At 36.2% G+C, this 18,567-nt stretch overlaps 1 protein-coding gene across 1 annotated transcript; it reads left to right on the top strand.

Annotated features, from left to right (window-relative positions):
- Positions 1–457: 457 nt before the first annotated feature.
- LOC306860959 (uncharacterized protein) lies at positions 458–15,555 on the top strand (the record flags this gene model as incomplete). The annotated part of the gene is made up of 4 exons (XM_079402982.1): positions 458–509; positions 7,430–7,657; positions 12,048–12,209; positions 14,501–15,555. 4 exons carry the CDS (start codon positions 458–460, stop codon positions 15,553–15,555), a joined length of 1,497 nt encoding a protein of 498 aa, XP_079259108.1.
- Between the last annotated feature and the right edge of the window lie 3,012 nt (positions 15,556–18,567).

Here is an 18,567-nt window from a genome sequence, read left to right as displayed (position 1 = left end):
GACAGGAGATTTCAGACCCGATGTGCTCCAATCAACTTTGAGGTAAGGATTCTTCAGACTTGCTAAAACATTGCTGTCTCTCAGTCTGTTCCTTAATTACCGCCGTCACTCATTCAGCTCATTTAGGAGCGGCCACCGATGTTTACGTTAAAGCTAACAGGCTTTCTGCTTGGTCTAACGAATTTTGGATAGTTTTTACTCCACGAATCGTTTTTAAGTTTTATGAACTTCCCACAAATACACTAACTCTCACCAACCCTTTGCTATTATCCAACACGTACCGGAAAGCCATACTTGAGTGAAAGTAGAGATACCTTACAGTGAAAATTACTCTACTACTAGTTACAAGTCACCAATTCCAAAACAACTTGAGTAAAAGTCTTAGAGTATCTGATTTTAACAGTACTTAAGTATTTTACTTATACTAAATATAGGCTCAAAGATGCACTAAAGAGACATGGCAGTCAAAAACTGTAACCCTGCGGAGAAGCTGGAGAAAACAGGCAGAGGTAAGGATCTATGTGCATGTATTTAATGGAAAAACTAGAACAAACAATAAGCCAAAAATCAAAGGGAACAAAGAACAGAATGACCAACGCTATCTCACGACCAATTCGTACATATTTTCAAGGTGGCTAATTTATACGAATTTGTACGACCTCACTCGTACGATTTTATTTGATTTGTCTAATCGTAATTGCAATCACATTTATTTTCTAAAACAATAAATAACTAAATTTAAAAAAAAAAATTTTTTATTAAAAAGTCAAAAGTCTTGCACTGGATGTGCTGGTTTCGGCCTCATTGCCAGCTGCAGTCATATAAAACACCTTTGATTCACAACTATTTGCTAAGGAGCTCACATTCACGTTGGGATTGTGGGATTTCCGTTCTCTTAAGGAAGCATAAAAGACCTGCTTTTGACTGGATTCAGCACTGGCACAGTCGGTGCGTTCCAAAAGGGATATATCATATATAAGGGCACTTCAGAGTGAAAACAATCATGGCCACCATATTCAAAGGTTGTTCCAAATCGAAGTGCTCAAAACTGGCCACTTCAAAGGCCCCTTCGGAATGAAGGATTTTGAAGGGTACAACTGATGGACACTTTGGGCTCCCATGATCCTCTGCGCAGATTCTTTGCATGATGACGGCGCCTCCATGTGGGCACGGGATGATGGGCACTTCAAGAAACAGTTGTTTGGTCCCCTACACCCTTCAACCCTTTGAAGCTCTCACTCCGGAGGGTAACCCCTTTGAAGGGATTAGGGCATAGGGATGAGCCCTTCCGAGTGGAACGCTGGATGAATCCTATGATGATCAAACAAGTGAAAAGCCTATCTACAGCAAATAAATTAGTTTTTGTCCTTTTGTTGCTTTAAAGTGATTTCCACACATACCCAAATCATTTGTAAGTACAGTATCTACATTTAGTACTCTGATGAAAGTAAACTTATAGGTCCCCTGAGTCACTTTACCAGTGTACCTGGAAACAATTTATGTGTAGCTGGACTGCTGAAAAAAGTTCAAATCAATCAGGGTGTTGATAGGATGTCAACAATGAATCCTTCACCTTGCTAAAATAATAGCACTGCTTTTCACTTACTGCTAATAGGTAATGTGTGCTTGTCTGTTTCAGTCAGCTATATTATAGCAAATATGGCTCTAGTTTAAATGACAGGTTAGGGCATAAACTATATTGCGAACTAAAAAGGTATATGCATACCATCATATTACATAGACCATTGACTATGAAAATGACAATTGGTATGTGACGAATAAAATTCCTATGCTGATGAGAATGTTTAGGCTGCTCAGTTATTAATCAGAAATCACCATGTGCATCATTTCAGTGCTATTCAATTGTCCAAAATGATTGTATATTTGTATATCCTCAAATGATGGTGTTTACAGTAATAAATGCAGAGGTGTATACAAAATTATGTAAACTACATACACTAATGAATAAATATATACATACTGTAGATTTTTAACATGGTTTGAAGAATTCACCAAAATCATAACATGTCCTTGATCAACATATGATGCAAGAAATACCCAATATTTTGATTTGATTTAAATCTTTGACCAGAAAACAGTGCCACTATTCATTACACTAATGAGTAGCTTGAATGGTCTTTGAACCTTTATTTCACCACCATATATTCCACAGTATTTCACTAAAGCAGAGATAGGCAAATTCAGTCCTAGAGAGCCACAGTGCTGCAGAGTTCAGAAGTTACACTAAGTGCAAATAGCCCACCTTGTTGGCAAAGGCTATTTACACCAACTCCACCCACTAATGTGTGATTGGGTTATTCAACACTAAAACAGACGCTAATTCAGCATCACTTTCAGTGGTGTAGATGGGAAGCCACAAGCTTTCTGACGCCATCGACCCGAGTTCGAGCCCACATTTTGCCAAACTTTTTTCTCCCTTTATTCAAAATCTCATATCGCATCAGAAAGATATGCTAAGAAAGTAAATAAAGTATCGGGTAGGGTTAGGGAGGGCTTTATTGTGCCAATAAGGTGGCATCCATTTAATAATTTGAATTGAAACTATAATTCAAATACGTTTACATATTCAAATACTCAATACGTTATTATTGTGTACTGTTTTATAATGTACTACAACACTGAGGTGCAGATAATTGCCACTATTTGCAATAAAAGTAGTAGAAATAGAAGAAAATCTTGCTATTTTAACAGTGTAAATAGAATCTATAGCTAAGAAAATATGCTATTTGCACTTAGTGGAAATAGCCGCTGCCTAACTAATAATAGGTATGATGATTATTATCACTAAATAAACAGAATAAGCAATATTGTAATAACACTATTTCATTATAATATACAAAACAGAGTATTTAAGAACATAATATAATATTTTACATAAAAATAAATTTTTTAGGGGTTTATAACTATAAATTATTAGAAAAGATACTTACAGTACAGCTATCAGAATGTAACCATTAAATATACTATATTTTTGAGATATGGACGTTATTTTATGAAAAGGCCTACTGCACACCTTCCTTGTTCTGAAATAAATGAAATATTCAGAAGCTAATCCGCTCTATACAGCAGATGGCACTCATTTCACACGGAAAGAAATCATATTTTCAAGCGATACAGCTGTTACTTTTAGACTGACCTGCATGAACTCACAAATACATGACATTTATCGTTTTCCTTGAATATATATATATATATATATATATATATATATATATATATATATATATATATATTTTTTTTTTTTTTTATAGGCCTATTATGCTATTTATATCCACGAAAATGTGAAATATGAGCTAATGTTACTACCAATAAAGCAATATACAGTTTTTACATGCGTAAAGTATATGGGTAGATGAAGATATAAGTTTATAACATATATAAAATAGGCTACCCAAGATTAGGTCTATACATATAATAAGGTCTTTAGGATAATTTGCATGGTTTTAGTAGCAATTGATTTCTATATGGTATTATAAGTATAAGTACTAAGTATAAGTAGTATTTAGCCTATATGCAAAAAGCACTTGTATAGGCCTGTTTGTATAATACTTTTCTAAATACATGCCTATCTTTTATATATAGCCTATATAATATCAACATGTATTGATGCGTTTTTAGGATAGGCTACATCATAGATATGGCTGCATGACATATATGTCCACAAATCTATTACACATAGCCTACAAAAACATACAGATTTGTATGGGCTAGATAGGGCCGTTTTTACAGTTTTCATATGTTTCATTCTTTATATGACAACATATTTCATATGGATATTTAAAATATATGTATATATATATATATATATATATATATATATATATATTAGTCTACATTTGCGTATGGCATCCTGAATCACAGCAAATATATTATAGCAATTATAATTATAATATAGCTATAAAAACACTTTATATGGACACGTTTCATAAACAATATTATATTTCCATACAATAAACTAAAACGTCTGATGCTTTCAGTCGCTGTCTCACCCTCCTCAGCTGTTGCTAGGAGAAACGATCGTCTACTCTGATTGGTCCGTATCCTTCCCCCTCCAGCCAATCAGCGTAAGATCCGATAAACGTTCCTGGCATTATGTCTGCATCCTCGCTCCGTCTGTTGTAAAAATGAGATTTATGTATTTGAGTATAACACACAGGTAAGCAGCAAAGCTTTTAACGCGCGGTTCGTTTTGTCGGTGAAATATAACGGCGCGTTCGGCCGCCTGTCATTTATGAAGCTGGTAGAAATGGCGGATGGAGAGAGACAATCGGTGCAGAATCCGAAGAAATGAGCGAATCAGAACGCACAGCGACTTCATTACAGGCCGTTTGCTACAATAACACGGTCAGTGCATTTATATCATCGATGCAACTGTGATTATTATTACTGCGGGTGCATAAAGCATCACTAAACTAAAGCTCAACACTATGCATATTACTATGTCTAATGCATGCATCTGCTTGGGCCTGTTTAATCGTTTTCATATGCAAACAGAAACATTTGTTGCTTTAATATTCAAAGTTTGAGTACATGCATTGATTTAATGCGGAGAAACATTTATAGCCGGCCTCTTTTTCCTTGCAGGTCCAATAACAGCTTTCATATTACACATATAACACATAATTTGTCGCATGCATCTCTCGTTCATGTTTTAAAATGCTGTTTGCGTTTATAAGATCATATTATTTTTATTATGTTCTCGTTTGTAGATGATCCTGACAGCATATATGGACATCTGTGTCCTTCACCAGGTAAAGGAACTAACAACAAGCCTAACACGTGTGTTAGATATTGACATGTTTATGTTCTTATTACTGTCATAATGTCAAAAAGCAATTGCTAAGTAATTTAGTTTTGCATGACTATTTTCTTTAACCCTTGCAATTAGTGATTTTTGTCACTGTACATATATTTTAGTATCACTGAGATACTAGTTTTGTTTTTATAAATATTTTGAATGAGTTTTTATCTTTATATTTTCTGTTTTTATTTCAATTTGAGTTAAGGTTGGAGTAATATAATTGGCAACACTTTACAATAATGTCCTATTAGTTAACATTATGCATTAGCTAACACTAACAATAAGCAAGACATTTGTTATTGATTAACCTTTAACGTCAGTTAATAAAAATACAACTGTTCTTTGTACATTGCACAATTTAGATTTTAATAATGCATTAGTGAATGTTGAAATTAATATGCTTTAGAAGCATGTTTTACTGTTAGTTTGTGTTAACGCTGAAGTTGTATGTAGTTAATGTTAACAAATGGAATCTTATTTAAAGTATTACCATGTAATTGTGTTTTTGCCATTTTTTAATGTTTACAGTTTTTTAAATTCTAGTTATTTTACATAAATATAACCTGTGGAAATGAGAAATATGAGAAATGTTGCCTAGATGAAAAAATGATAAAGAAAATGTTTTAATATTTTATTTCAGTTAACGTTTATCTTTGCAAAACATTTGTATGGTTTTAGTTTAGTTTCCTATTATGACTGTTACACTATTATTTGTAACTGAAATCATGATAAAATTAGCCAGAATATTTAATATGTCTAATATAATATAATATTCGGCTCTATACAAACAATGTTTACAACCCATTTTACCTCTGTAATGTTATTATTATTCTTTTATTTTTTAAGTAAAATAGTATATTAAAGTGCCCATGAAATGAAAATTGTTTTGTTTTTTGGCTTTTAGTATGAATATGTTAGCCTTAAGATTATCTGTAAGCTAGTGTGCTCCAAAACACTGACAAAATTCGTATTAACAAGATACAACCACTCACAAGTTACAGGCTCTCACTTCTGCCAAAATGGATCAACGATTTTGATGACATCACCCTGCACTTCAGCTTCTCATCATACTTTCTGTCCAATCAAATGCTCTCTAGAATACGAAGCGTACCGCCCCCTGCATTATAAATAGACGGCTGAAATTGGTCACTTGTACACAGAATTATTATTTTCTGTATGGTGAATGGCATGTAGTGCACTATATAGGGGATAGGGAATGATTCCGACAGTGTAAATATGCTTTCCATTGGGGCGAAAGAAATGTGGTTTCACGCTGTGAAATATCGGACCCATTTGAATCCTACACAGAATGCTATATTTTATAGCAATATGGATGAGATTGTGGCTGTCAAGTCCGGCTTTACTGAGCTCAAAAACTCTGGCCCAAACTGTGATATAAACGAAACTCTATTGGCCATTTTAAAAAGGGGGTGGGACTGCTTGATATGTCCCGCCCTGTCTTCCTGTTTCAGTTGAAATGACGTCAACACATATAATAACGCTGCATATTTCAAAGCACTTCAGTGGACCTTTAAATGTGAAATAAATGTAGTGTGGGACTTACTTCGTAAGTTCTCAGCTGAAAAGGAAATTAATTTCAGAGACGAAAGAAGTATTTCATGAAAACTTTACTGTACTGATGAATCATTGGCTGTGTTTACACTTGGCATTAACATGCAATCACCGTCATCTGCTTGATCAGATCATCAGTCAATCGACACTTTAAATATTGCGCAGGGAAAGACAGATCCGATCGGTTATCCAGATAGAGAAGTTAGCTGATGTTGCCAGGTGTAAACGTGCCGTGTCCTGATTGATTGATGATCCAGATCGGATCACGGTGATCACATGTTAATGCCAAGTGTAAACGCAGCCATTTATAATTACAACAGGAACATGTATTAAAGTGCCCCTATGATGGATTTTTGAAAATGAGCTTTCATGCAGTGTTTACCACAGCTCTAAGTGAATGAAAACATCTTGTTTTAAATCTGAAAGAGCAACTTGTATAAAGTTATTGTCTCTCAAAAGAAAGAATGGACTCTGAATCATTGAAATGAGTCTTTTTTAAACGAATCCCAAGCCGTTTCATGTTGATGTCAACATGAAACATTAGCATATTGCCGCCCACTTGTTGGTCTTTTTGCGTTGGTCTGAATGAAAATGCAAATTCATTCTTTGCCACTAGGTGTCACTTTTGGAGCGTTAAAAATAGCAGTTTCCCCGGTAACACTATATAAAGCATCACTGCCCTCACAAACACTGCTTTATCAGGCATTACAGGCGAGATGAAATGAAAATGAGACCAATCACCGTAGATTAGCTTCACGCAAAGGAGGGGTTTGGAAAAATGAATTGTTGAGCGAATCGTTTGGGAGTCGTTGAGCAAATAAGGAAAAAATAAATGCATATTATAAGACAATGAAAGTGTTTTTTGACCTTGCATGCATGTCAACCTGTTATTGGGGACTCCCAAAACCAAAATATGAACCTTTCATTACCCATAATAGGGGCACTTTAAAGTACATGAGGTCGGATTTTAAAAATTTAAAGATCGTGTTTTCCATGAACTCATTCATGTTCTCTCTTCTGATCTGCTCCTGAAAGGCTCAAGCGGCGTGGCCATAGCAGCAGTTCTGGAGGAAGAGGAGCAGCGAGTGTTTCGGTGGCGCCACGCCCTGCTGCAGGGCATGGAGTACCACAGTTCAGGGACACTGCCTCTCCTGGGCAGCCCGCGCTACTGTCCCGGCACCAACAGCGCCAGCGGCTACCTCTGCCAGACCGGCCACTGCTGCCAGGAGACAGGCTGCTGCACCTACTACTATGAGCTGTGGTGTGAGTCCAGCAGTTTACTCCGCATATACACGCTTATAACTAATATTACTTATAATACTCCTTAAAAATGCAAATTATGTCATTTACTCACCCTCGTTCCAAACCTGTTTGACTTACTTTTTTCTTTCGAACCTTCCATCTTTGGGTGATAAGTTCCTTTACACACAGAAAAATAAGGGTTTAAAATTGTACCTTTTGGGGTACAACAGCTTGTCCCTGGAGCAGTACCCTTAAAAGGGCATATTTGTACCCATTTTACCCCTAATAGGTACATATTAGTACCTTAAGGGTATTACCACTCTAAAGTACTAATATGTACCTATTAGTGGTAAAAAAGGTACAAATATGTCCTTTTAAGGGTGCTGCTCCAGGGACAAGCTGTTGTACCCAAAAAGGTACAATTTTAAAACCTTATTTTTCTGTGTGTAGGACAAGGCAACAATTCTTACTAATTGATATTATCATACTTAAATTATACCTAAATGATATTAAATTATACAGTAAATCAAGACAATTGTTTTGTATTACAAGTTTTCTAAAATGTTATGTTGAAATATGCAAATGATGCATTATCTAATTGAATATGCACTAGTTTGTATTCTGTAATAAATCTGAATATTGGATAAAGACAGGTTCAAAATTTTTGTTTGATTTTGTTGACATATTAGAGTTAAAGGCTTTTATAGAAGGGATTTTGGATTTCTCTTTTTATCACTCCATAAATCAAAAAATTCTGTCAACAAACAGAAAAATAAATTTTTCATCATGTTTTAGGAATAATATGTTATATAAATCAGTGTGAATGATATATTAACAAACCCCTCAGTAAAAACCTTCAGAACTTTGTTAGGAATAATACTGTAAAATTTTGTGTATGTAAATGATGCTGAAGTGGAGAAAAAACACTTAATGTTATGTGTTCTAATTGAAATCTACGCAAATACATGAAGTGGAATAACAATCTCTGGTAAATGATATATGAACAAACCCCTCAGTAAAAGATTTAGAATATAAAGAGGAATAAAACTGTAAGTTTTGGTGTTTGTAAGTGCTGCTGAAGTGGAGAAAAAAAATTCTTACTAATATTATCATACTTAAATTATACTTAAATTTAGTGCTGTCAAATGATTAATCGCGATTAATCGCATCCAAAATAAAAGTTTTTGTTTACATAATATATTTGTGTGTAGTTTGTATATTTATTATGTATATATAAATATGCATACAGTATATATTTTGAAAATATTTACATGTATATAATTATATTTATATTATTTATATTACAGAAATATATTTTATATATAAACATAACATATTTTTCTTAAAATATATACATGTATGTATGTGTATTTATATAGACATAATAAATATACACAGTACACATATATTATGTAAACAAAAACTTATTTTGGATGAGATTAATCGTGATTAATTGTTTGACAGCACTACTTGCTGAAGTGGAGAAAAATCTCTTTAAAGAAATGCATTGGAATTGGAATCTACAGATGCAAATAGATAAAGTGCAATAAAATAAACACTTAAATGTGTATTTAGGATGTTTTCTTTACTAAGAAAGAAGCCATGTTATAGAAGCAAAATAGCCCAAAATCTTACAATTTCTTTGAACGTGAATTTATCTGCTCTTGTAGACCCGCCTACTCACCTGTCAATCACCCATTGTGCTCAACTGTTGGTTTAAAAGAAACCATTTGATTAACTCAACTTTATTTATAAAGCACTTTCAAAGGTAGAACAAAGAGCTGTATGAAGAAAAAAAAACATACTGAAAACAACCATTGTAAATCATCATATCCAAAATTAGAAACTTACTTAGTTTCACTGCCGTTTAAATAAGTAAAGCAAAAAATACAGTCTACAAGTCAAGTCAAGTCAAGTCAAGTCAAGTCAAGTCAAGTCAGCTTTATTGTCAATTCTTCCACATGTACAGTACATACATACAGAGAATTGAAATTGCATTACTCTCAGACCCTTGGTGCATACAGTTAACATTAAACACGTTCAGATACAGATAATACAGTTTAAACATATGTACAACTATACAAATATACAAATGAGGATATTGTAGAAAAAAATAAATAAAAAAAAAAATAAGAAGAATTAGATCGATAAGTGGCATAAGGCGCATGGCAGATAGAGTGCAAACCAGTTAAATAGAAACAACACTGTGTAGATATATTTGTAGTGCAAAAGAGCTTATCAGTCTGAGGACATTGTAGAAAATAATAAAAAAAGAGAGATCGATAGATAAAGTGCATAAGGCACATGGCAGAATAGATGGAGTGCAAACCAGTTGAATGTACAACAAAACTGTGCAGATTTGTTTTGTTTTGTTATGAGTGTAGTGCAAGAAGAGCTTATCAGTCTGTTAAAGTGACAAGTTCGGATAGCTTTTTGTCAGACTATCCGAAGAGGTAATTTGCAGTCAATGTTGGATGGGTAGTGATCAGCCAATGCTGCACAAGTGACAGGTGCCGGTCACAGTTTGTTGGTCGGTGGTGGGGGGGTGTCACAGAGTCAGAGTTCCTAGTGTGTTGCTGTGTTAAATGGGGGTGAAAGAGGGGAGGGGGGGCAAGGACGGGAGGGAGTTCAGCTTCCTGACAGCCTGATGTATGAAGCTGTCCTTCAGTCTGCTGGTCCTCGCCTGGAGACTCCGCAGTCTCCTCCCTGATGGCAGCAGACTGAAGAAGCTGTGTGTCGGGTGGGTGGGATCGCCTGCAATGCGGAGGGCTTTGCGGGTGAGACGGGTGCTGTAGATGTCCTGGAGGGAGGGGAGAGAGACACCAATGATCTTCTCAGCTGCTCTCACTATTCGTTGAAGTGACTTGCGGCAGGATGCGTTGCAAGCGCCATACCACACAGTGATGCAGCTGGTTAGGATGCTCTCGATGGTGCCTCTGTAGAAGGTGCACATGATGGGGGTCGGTGCTCTGGCTCTTTTGAGTTTGCGGAGGAAGTAGAGACGCTGCTGTGCTTTCTTGGCCAGTGCTACAGTGTTGTTAGTCCAGGAGAGGTCCTCTGTGATGTGCACACCCAGGAACTTGGTGCTGCTCACTCTCTCCACAGTCGCACCGTTGATGGTCAGAGGGGCATGCTGAGTGTGTACTCTCCTGAAGTCAACAACAATCTCCTTCGTCTTCTTCACATTCAGAGAAAGATTGTTGTCACTGCACCACCCGGCCAGGCGGCTCACCTCGCTCCTGTAGTTTGTCTCATCTCTGTTGCTGATGAGACCCACCACAGTCGTGTCATCCGCAAACTTAATGAAGATGTTGGAGTTGTATGATGGTGTGCAGTCGTGGGTCAGCAGAGTGAAGAGGAGGGGGCTCAGCACACATCCTTGGGGGGCCCCAGTGTTCAGTGTGATGGTGCTGGATGTGTTACTGCCGACCCGTACTGCTTGAGGTCTCCCGGTCAGGAAGTCCAACAGCCAGTTGCACAGAGAGGTGTTGAGCCCCAGCTGGGCCAGTTTGTGAGTGAGCTGTTGAGGGATGATTGTGTTGAATGCTGAACTGAAGTCTATGAACAGCATCCTGACATATGAGTCTTTTTTCTCCAGATGTGTGAGGGCTGGGTGGAGGGCAGTGGTGATGGCATCATCGGTCGAGCGGTTGGACCTATATGCAAACTGGAAGGGGTCCAGGGAGGGGGGGAGGACAGACTTGATGTGGTGCAAGACTAGCCGTTCAAAGCACTTCATGAGGATGGGAGTGAGGGCACTACAATACGTGCACGAAATATCACTGAACATATTCAGTTTGTGTGCGTCAACAAAATGCAATGACAAAAATCATGCAAACCACATTTCAATCATGACAACACTCGGAAGATATTAGCATGGTGATGGATATGACAATGTTAATGTATTTGGTCTGGGTGGAATAGATCTGCTACATTGCTGCTGCTGTTGATTATAGCTGTAGGTGTAGATTATTGCTGCTGCTGCTGCAAACAAGTACAGGAACTTGCTACTGCCAATGCATATGGCGATACGGTGCCATGAGTATTTAAGACATACTGCTGCTGCACAAATAGCATATAAAATAACCTGTAGCAGATCTATTCAGGTGAAGCTGGGGAAGGTGGAGGGCTTCAGAGATACTCTGAAAGCACGCTGCAGGAACCTCAAGTGAATACTACTAGCCAGCCACATAAATGCAAGGCAGTAAGCTCATTGGCTGCATATGCAGCATGAACCAATCAGCTTGTGCCAAGTCGTTTAACTCTCTGAATAGCATCAGCTCCGTTCACAACCTGTCAGCTTGCGCTATCTAGAGTTTCATGACTGAACTGTATTATTAAATGTTCATTTAAAATAGCTTGACTAAATGAATGGTTAGCATTCTGCATTAGCATCTCGTTTGTGTTTCAGGGTTTTGGCTGCTGTGGAGCGTCCTCATCCTGTTCAGCTGCTGTTGTGCGTATCGTCACCGGCAGGCGAAGCAGCGCGTCCAGCAGCAGCAAAGACAGAGGGAGATCAACCTCATGGCTTATCATGGAGCCTGCAGTTACCCGTCCTCCATGTTTGACCTCAGTAAGAACACTTTTCACTCACGCTAACATAATCACATTTACTAGAAAGCTCTTATTTAGTCAAATTTGCTGGCATGTTATGATGCAGTATAGTAATTACTGATAAAATTCTTAAATGCAAAATCTAGTGAACAGTTTGCTCTGTATTTGGAAATCTCAGGGTTAAATATGATATATATATATATATATATATATATATAGGTGCTGTTAATCGATAAAAAAAAATTAACAAATTAATCGCATATGTTTCTGAAATTAATCGCGATTAATCCCATCTAACACCTAACATTAAAGTTTTTAATTATACTTTTATATTGCAATAATTTCACATTCAATTTTCGAATAAATGTAGAAACAACATAAAGAAAGTATATTTTTTATATTTGTTTAATGCCATCTTTTTTATGACTGAAGGCAAGTATCACTGATACCAACTGATGTCTCTATGATTTTTTCCCCTAATACTTAACCATTGACTATAGCCATTCAACAAGCAGTACAATTGAGAGCTATCAATTGAACATTTATTAGACTTTAAAAAATAACTTCTAATTTAAGTGAACTTAAAACAATCTTCACATAACCCCATTATAATAAATGTCATATAGATACCTGTGCCCTTCAGCAAGAAAATATAGCCTAATTTGATGAAGTTATCAAATACTAAATTCTAAAGTAAAAAAAGATAAAGTAAAACTACAGAAGTTATTGATTTCCTCTTTTTAATTTTGTTCTTTGATTAACAGACATCACTGGTTATTAGGTTATTTTGGCTGCTACTTTAAAAGCTGCTGCTGCTGAACTTGATGCAGATCTGACACTGCTTTGAATGTGACTCATCATAAATAATAAACACTTGCTTGCACAGTTTTAAGGCAGCTTTAATGACATTCTTTTGTAACTTCATGGCCTAACTGACGACATATCTATGACATTGCATACTCATAGTTTCATTTGGGTTTGAATATGATACAGTGCTTTAATATTGCCTAATACAGTGTGCGCCGGCACATTTGTGCGTGGTGCACTTGAAGAGCATGCGCTATGAGCACAGTGTAACGGTTGGCAGGACAGGAGGATTCGTTTTTACTGACATATGGCCTGACAACATCTCATCTGACCGCAGATGTTCTACTGAAGCTCCTCGTCTCCGGTACAGTTTCTGCGCTCCTTTGATTCGCGCCTGGCACTGAAGTGAATTTGGAGCGCGCGTCTGATGTTTGTAAAGACATTGTGCATGTCTGAATAAATGCAATTCTTTAGCAGTTGTGAGTGGGGTGGCCAAACCTAGCCCCACCCCTGCGTTAATTGTGTAAAATATTTTTAACACGTTAAACTGAAAAAATTAATCGCCTGTGTTACCGTGCTAATATTGTCACTACTAATTTATATATATATATATATATAGCATGACTTGTTCTCACTTTATCTTGAGTTTTTTCATGCTTTTGCACAATGCTTCATCCACTTTGCTTGGTGTTCAATACCACATAGAGACAGTCATAGTGACCTGCAAAACATACAAAAAATAATTAGGTGCACGTACACCTCTAAAGAAACACAAAACATAAAATAGAGAGTCAGAATTATGACTCTCGTAACACTTTTGGTGAAAATGAAATTTGTTTTTGTTTTTCATTTCAGAATACAATATTTGTGCTCAGATAGTATATAAAAAAAAGGTTATAAGGGCTTATTTACCATTATAATTTCTTATATATCATTATCAAATATCACAAGCAATGTCATAAAGCCAAAATATTCATTATTCATTAAATATTCAAGTACACAATACCAAGTTTAGCATAAACTAAATATAAAGAAATGAGTAACCAAGCTTCTTTTCTGAAATGCACAAGAGAAAAATAAATAATACAAATAATTTAATAAACAGAAGCTAGTTATATAAAACAAGTACCTTGGTTTTTCCAAAATATACTTCTGTACTTACCCAGAAATTAAAATGTAAATTAAGATATCAAATAATTCAATCCTAAAATTGTTTTTAAAAAGACAGTGTTCATTAAAATAGAACACAATATAATATTTTTTTAAATGAAATGAATTTTTATTTATTTAAAATGCTAATTTTTTATTTCATGTTATTTTTACATTTAAATAAATTTAAGATTGCATTTGTTTAGCAGAATTGGTCTGAATTGTTAGAGAAACGCTAATTAAATCAGACAATTCAATTAGTGCCTTGCACACCGCTAACTATAGAATTCACAATTTAGAGTCTAAATGAAAACAAACACAAACTTACAAATAATCTTGAGTTCTCATTGGCAGGTTTCCTCGCCTCACTCAAACTGCCGTCCTATGAGGAAGTAGCAGCCCAACCCAGCACCCCGCCCCCTCCGTACAGCTCCGTTGCCTACTCACGAGGCTCCGCCCACCCCGGCCCGAGTCACATGCTGTCATCACAGAGCTCTGACAACTACACCAGCTGCTCCTGCGACTCCTGCTGTCCGTCATCGCCCTGTAGCTCCTCCCCTTCTTCGGCCCAACTCACAGACGAAACTGATACTAGTCACGCCTCCACACCCTCCCTCTGTGAGCCTGGCCACACCCACTCAGCGGTCATGCACACTGAGTGCGTTCCCATACTGCCAATCATCGAAGGTGGCCAATCGCCAACACAAAGCACAGCCGAGGTCATGGAGGCGGAGCTTCCAAGCTCTGCCCCTCTGGATTCCAATGGGAACAACAAACCAGTGAAGAACATCACTAGTAGCACAGATAACGTTACTGAAATAGTAGATGCATCCCAAACTATTAGTACTAACAATATCTGCGATGCAAACAGCGCTAATAACATTAACACTCCAAATTCAAAGAATATCACCAGCCTTTGTCGTCCGACTCCACCATCCTCCTCATCGTCTCTCCAGCTCTTCTCCATGTCTGACCCGCTTGGTGTTCGTCCCGAGCAGCAGAATAACGTAGCTCAGAGGGAGGAGCCTGTACAGGCCCCGCCCCCTCAGTCTCCGCCCAGAACCGCTCTCTTTTCTCCCGGCATTGAACCAGAGCGCCGCGATTCCGCCGTGAGCGATCTGGACGTGGACCAAATGCACTTCCAGCAGCGACGGCTGACTGGCGACTCCGGCATCGAGGTCTGCCGCTGCCGCGTAGAACGTGAAGAGGAGGACGATGAAGAAGAAGAGGAGGAAGAAGTTGAAGGACACTTACAGGCAGAGTCAGACAATGGAACGGGAGACGCTCTTCATGATAGTCCGGACTGTTCTGCTAGAGCCAGACCGGATGGGGGCGGGAAAGAGGCGTGGCCTGTTTCATCAGTGGTTCCGCCCACTGACACAGTCGTCATCGCTATGGAAACTGACTGAGTGTGACTTTAAGTGTATGCAGGTCTTGTTCTGAGAGAAAACCTGTACAGATTGACGTTAGAAGACATGAATCTGCGACCTCTTCTTTGGTTCTAAGGGTCAAAAACTACCAAAAGTTTGAAATTAAGATTTTTTAATGTTTTTGAAAAAAGTCTCTTCGGCTCTCCAAGGCTGCATTTATCTGATCAAGAATACAGTAAAAATGTGAAATAATATTACAATGTAAAACAGCTGTTTTCTATGTGAATATCTGCTAAACTGTAATGTATTTCTGTGATCAAAGCTGTATTTTCAGCATCATTACTGCAGTCTTCAGAGTCACATGATCTTCAGAAATCATAATAATATACTGATTTACTGCTCAACAAACATTATTATTATTATCAATGTTGAACACTGTTTATTTTTTGAGAAAACTGATGCATTACTATTGAAAAGTTCATCAATTTCATTAATGAAATTCATTAATTTCAAATTGGTATCTTTTGTAAAATTATCAATATTTGAAATGAATGCTGTTCTTCTGAACTTTCTATTCATCTGTGAATCCTGAAAAATAAAATGCATCACAGTTTCCATAAAAATATTGTGCAGCACAACTGTTTTCAACATTGATAATAATCAGAAATGTTTGTTGATCAGTAAATCAGTATATTATTATGATTTCTGAAGATCATGTGACACTGAAGACTGGAGTAATGATGCTGGAAATACAGCTGCAGATCACAGAAATAAATGAGTTTTTGATTAAATAAATGCAGCCTCAGTGAGCAGAGGAGACTCTTTCAGAAGTTATTTTGGCTGGTAGTGTGTATTTGTGTCAGTCTCTGGTGAGGCGCTGACACACCAGACCAAAGTTTTTTTTTTTTTTTAACATTTAAATTTATTTTTGCTTTGAAATGTAGAAGAATTTGATAAAAAAAAAAAAAATCTAAATTTTAATACATAATGCAACATTTTTGGCCATTCGTAGTGAAAGGTTCTTCATCGTGATGTGAACTCTAGGGTGAAGCGAACTGAAGATACAGACACAAACACATGTAAACGTGGATGGAACGAACCCTAAAAATGTTCTTACTTTGATGGTCCGGCTGCTTCTTTTGCTCATTAGTTTTACACAAACACCAACAGTTGTGAAAAAAAAAAACATACAAACACCCTTCCCATGGAATTCTGGGTAATGCAGAAGATGAAAAGCGAGCGGAAACACCGAAAGCAGGCTGGCCAGAGGTTTCTGCACTGCCCAGCGTTCCTCGACACCAGCTCGGCCAAACAGATGCTGCATCACAACCACTGGAGAAGAACCGAGACGCACCTCAGGACTTCTGCTGCGGTTCAACATTCATTTACGTCCTTATGTCAGACACTGATATGCCATCGTTCATTTACAACATGCAGGCGGGTGAATCTCATCAAGTCTGTCAAGATCACGCTCGACTCCAAAATCAAACGAAAGACAGGGAATTATATTTTGCACAAAGAAAATGGCCTGTTTTTTGGGAATTTTTGCATTATTTTCATGTCTATTAAGCACATTTAACCCTTAATCCCACTTTAATGTGAAAAAAATAATATTAACATTGTATTGTATATGCACATCATGATAGTATTTGTTGTATTGACATTAATTTATGCAGATGTACATGTAAAAAGCCATTGTATTAATAGAACGAGAATTTAGTAAGAATCAGAATAGATATGAAAATCTATATATTACACATTAAAACATAATATATGTATATTTATATATATTATATTAAAATGAAAGAAAACAGAAAAGAACAACTATAACAATGACCATTTGTGAAGAAAATGTGCTTAATTAACAATAAAATAAATACAAATAATTTTTACATTTTGATCATAACAAATTAAAAAATAAGAAAATTAAGTAAACAGAAAATACGCCCAGAAGAACTGCAATAATGATCTTTTGAGATGAAAATGTACTTAATTATCATGAAAATAATGTTACTTTTTAATTTAAAAGGTATATATATATATATAAATAACATTTATTTTTTGGATGTAAAAGGTGATCTGGATGTGTTTTGGTGAGATTCACTCCGCCTGATGACCGACAGCAAGCTGCTGTTGAATCAGTTATACATAGATATATAGAAATATATATGGAAATAGATCTAATTCTACATAAGAATAACTCTAGTAGCTTCAGATGAATATATAAGCTGTGTGTGGATATGAAATGATCAATATTTTGTAAGCATGCTGTTATGAGTGTTTGTCAGAGGCCTTCAGTGTTTCCACCATCATTGTTACCATGACGACCCACTGAGTGTCAGCAATAGTGTGTGTGTGTGTGTGTGTGTGTTACGCCGATGTGAAGCTGTAATTCAAATGTTTAAAGACTAAACGCTTTACTCCAACGACACCATCAGCCGCCTGTCCTGTAATCTCTGTTTGCACAGTCAGCGCTGTGTGTGTGTGTGTGTGTGTGTGTGTGTTTTATGAGTCACCGGTGCTTTAAAGAGAACTGATGAATTGTAATTGATTAAATTAAATAGAATTCATCACTCTGTTTTATTTAATCCATTCTATAAAACCAAACCAAACCTGCTTCAGATAACGGTGAGCTTTAGGAAACGACTGACCTTCTGTTTGATTTAATTTCCCAGGAATCGGGATAACTTTAAAAATTTATATAGTATACATATATATATATATATATATAAATAATTGAAGATGACATGAAATGACAAGGTTGTATAATGCAATTGTAATATTAGTTTTATTTAATATAAAATTAGAGAAATAGTACGAAATATTATAATATTAATAAGAAATAGTGTGTAATTTCATAGGGTGTAATATAAACAATATATAAATTATTTTAATCAATTTTTTTTAATTATTATATTTATTTATATATATTTATGAGAGAGAGAGAGAGAGATACAAAATTTATTATTACAGATTAAAAAATATTAAAAACTGTATATAAACACATTTTATTTTATATACACATTTCAGAAACTTTTTTTTTTTTACCAA

Source organism: Barbus barbus (genome assembly GCF_936440315.1).
Source record: "Barbus barbus genome assembly, chromosome: 41".
NCBI classification, from domain to species: domain Eukaryota; kingdom Metazoa; phylum Chordata; class Actinopteri; order Cypriniformes; family Cyprinidae; genus Barbus; species Barbus barbus.
The sequence above is the reverse complement of the archived record's forward strand: the minus strand, read 5'-3'. Positions and strand labels throughout refer to the sequence as shown.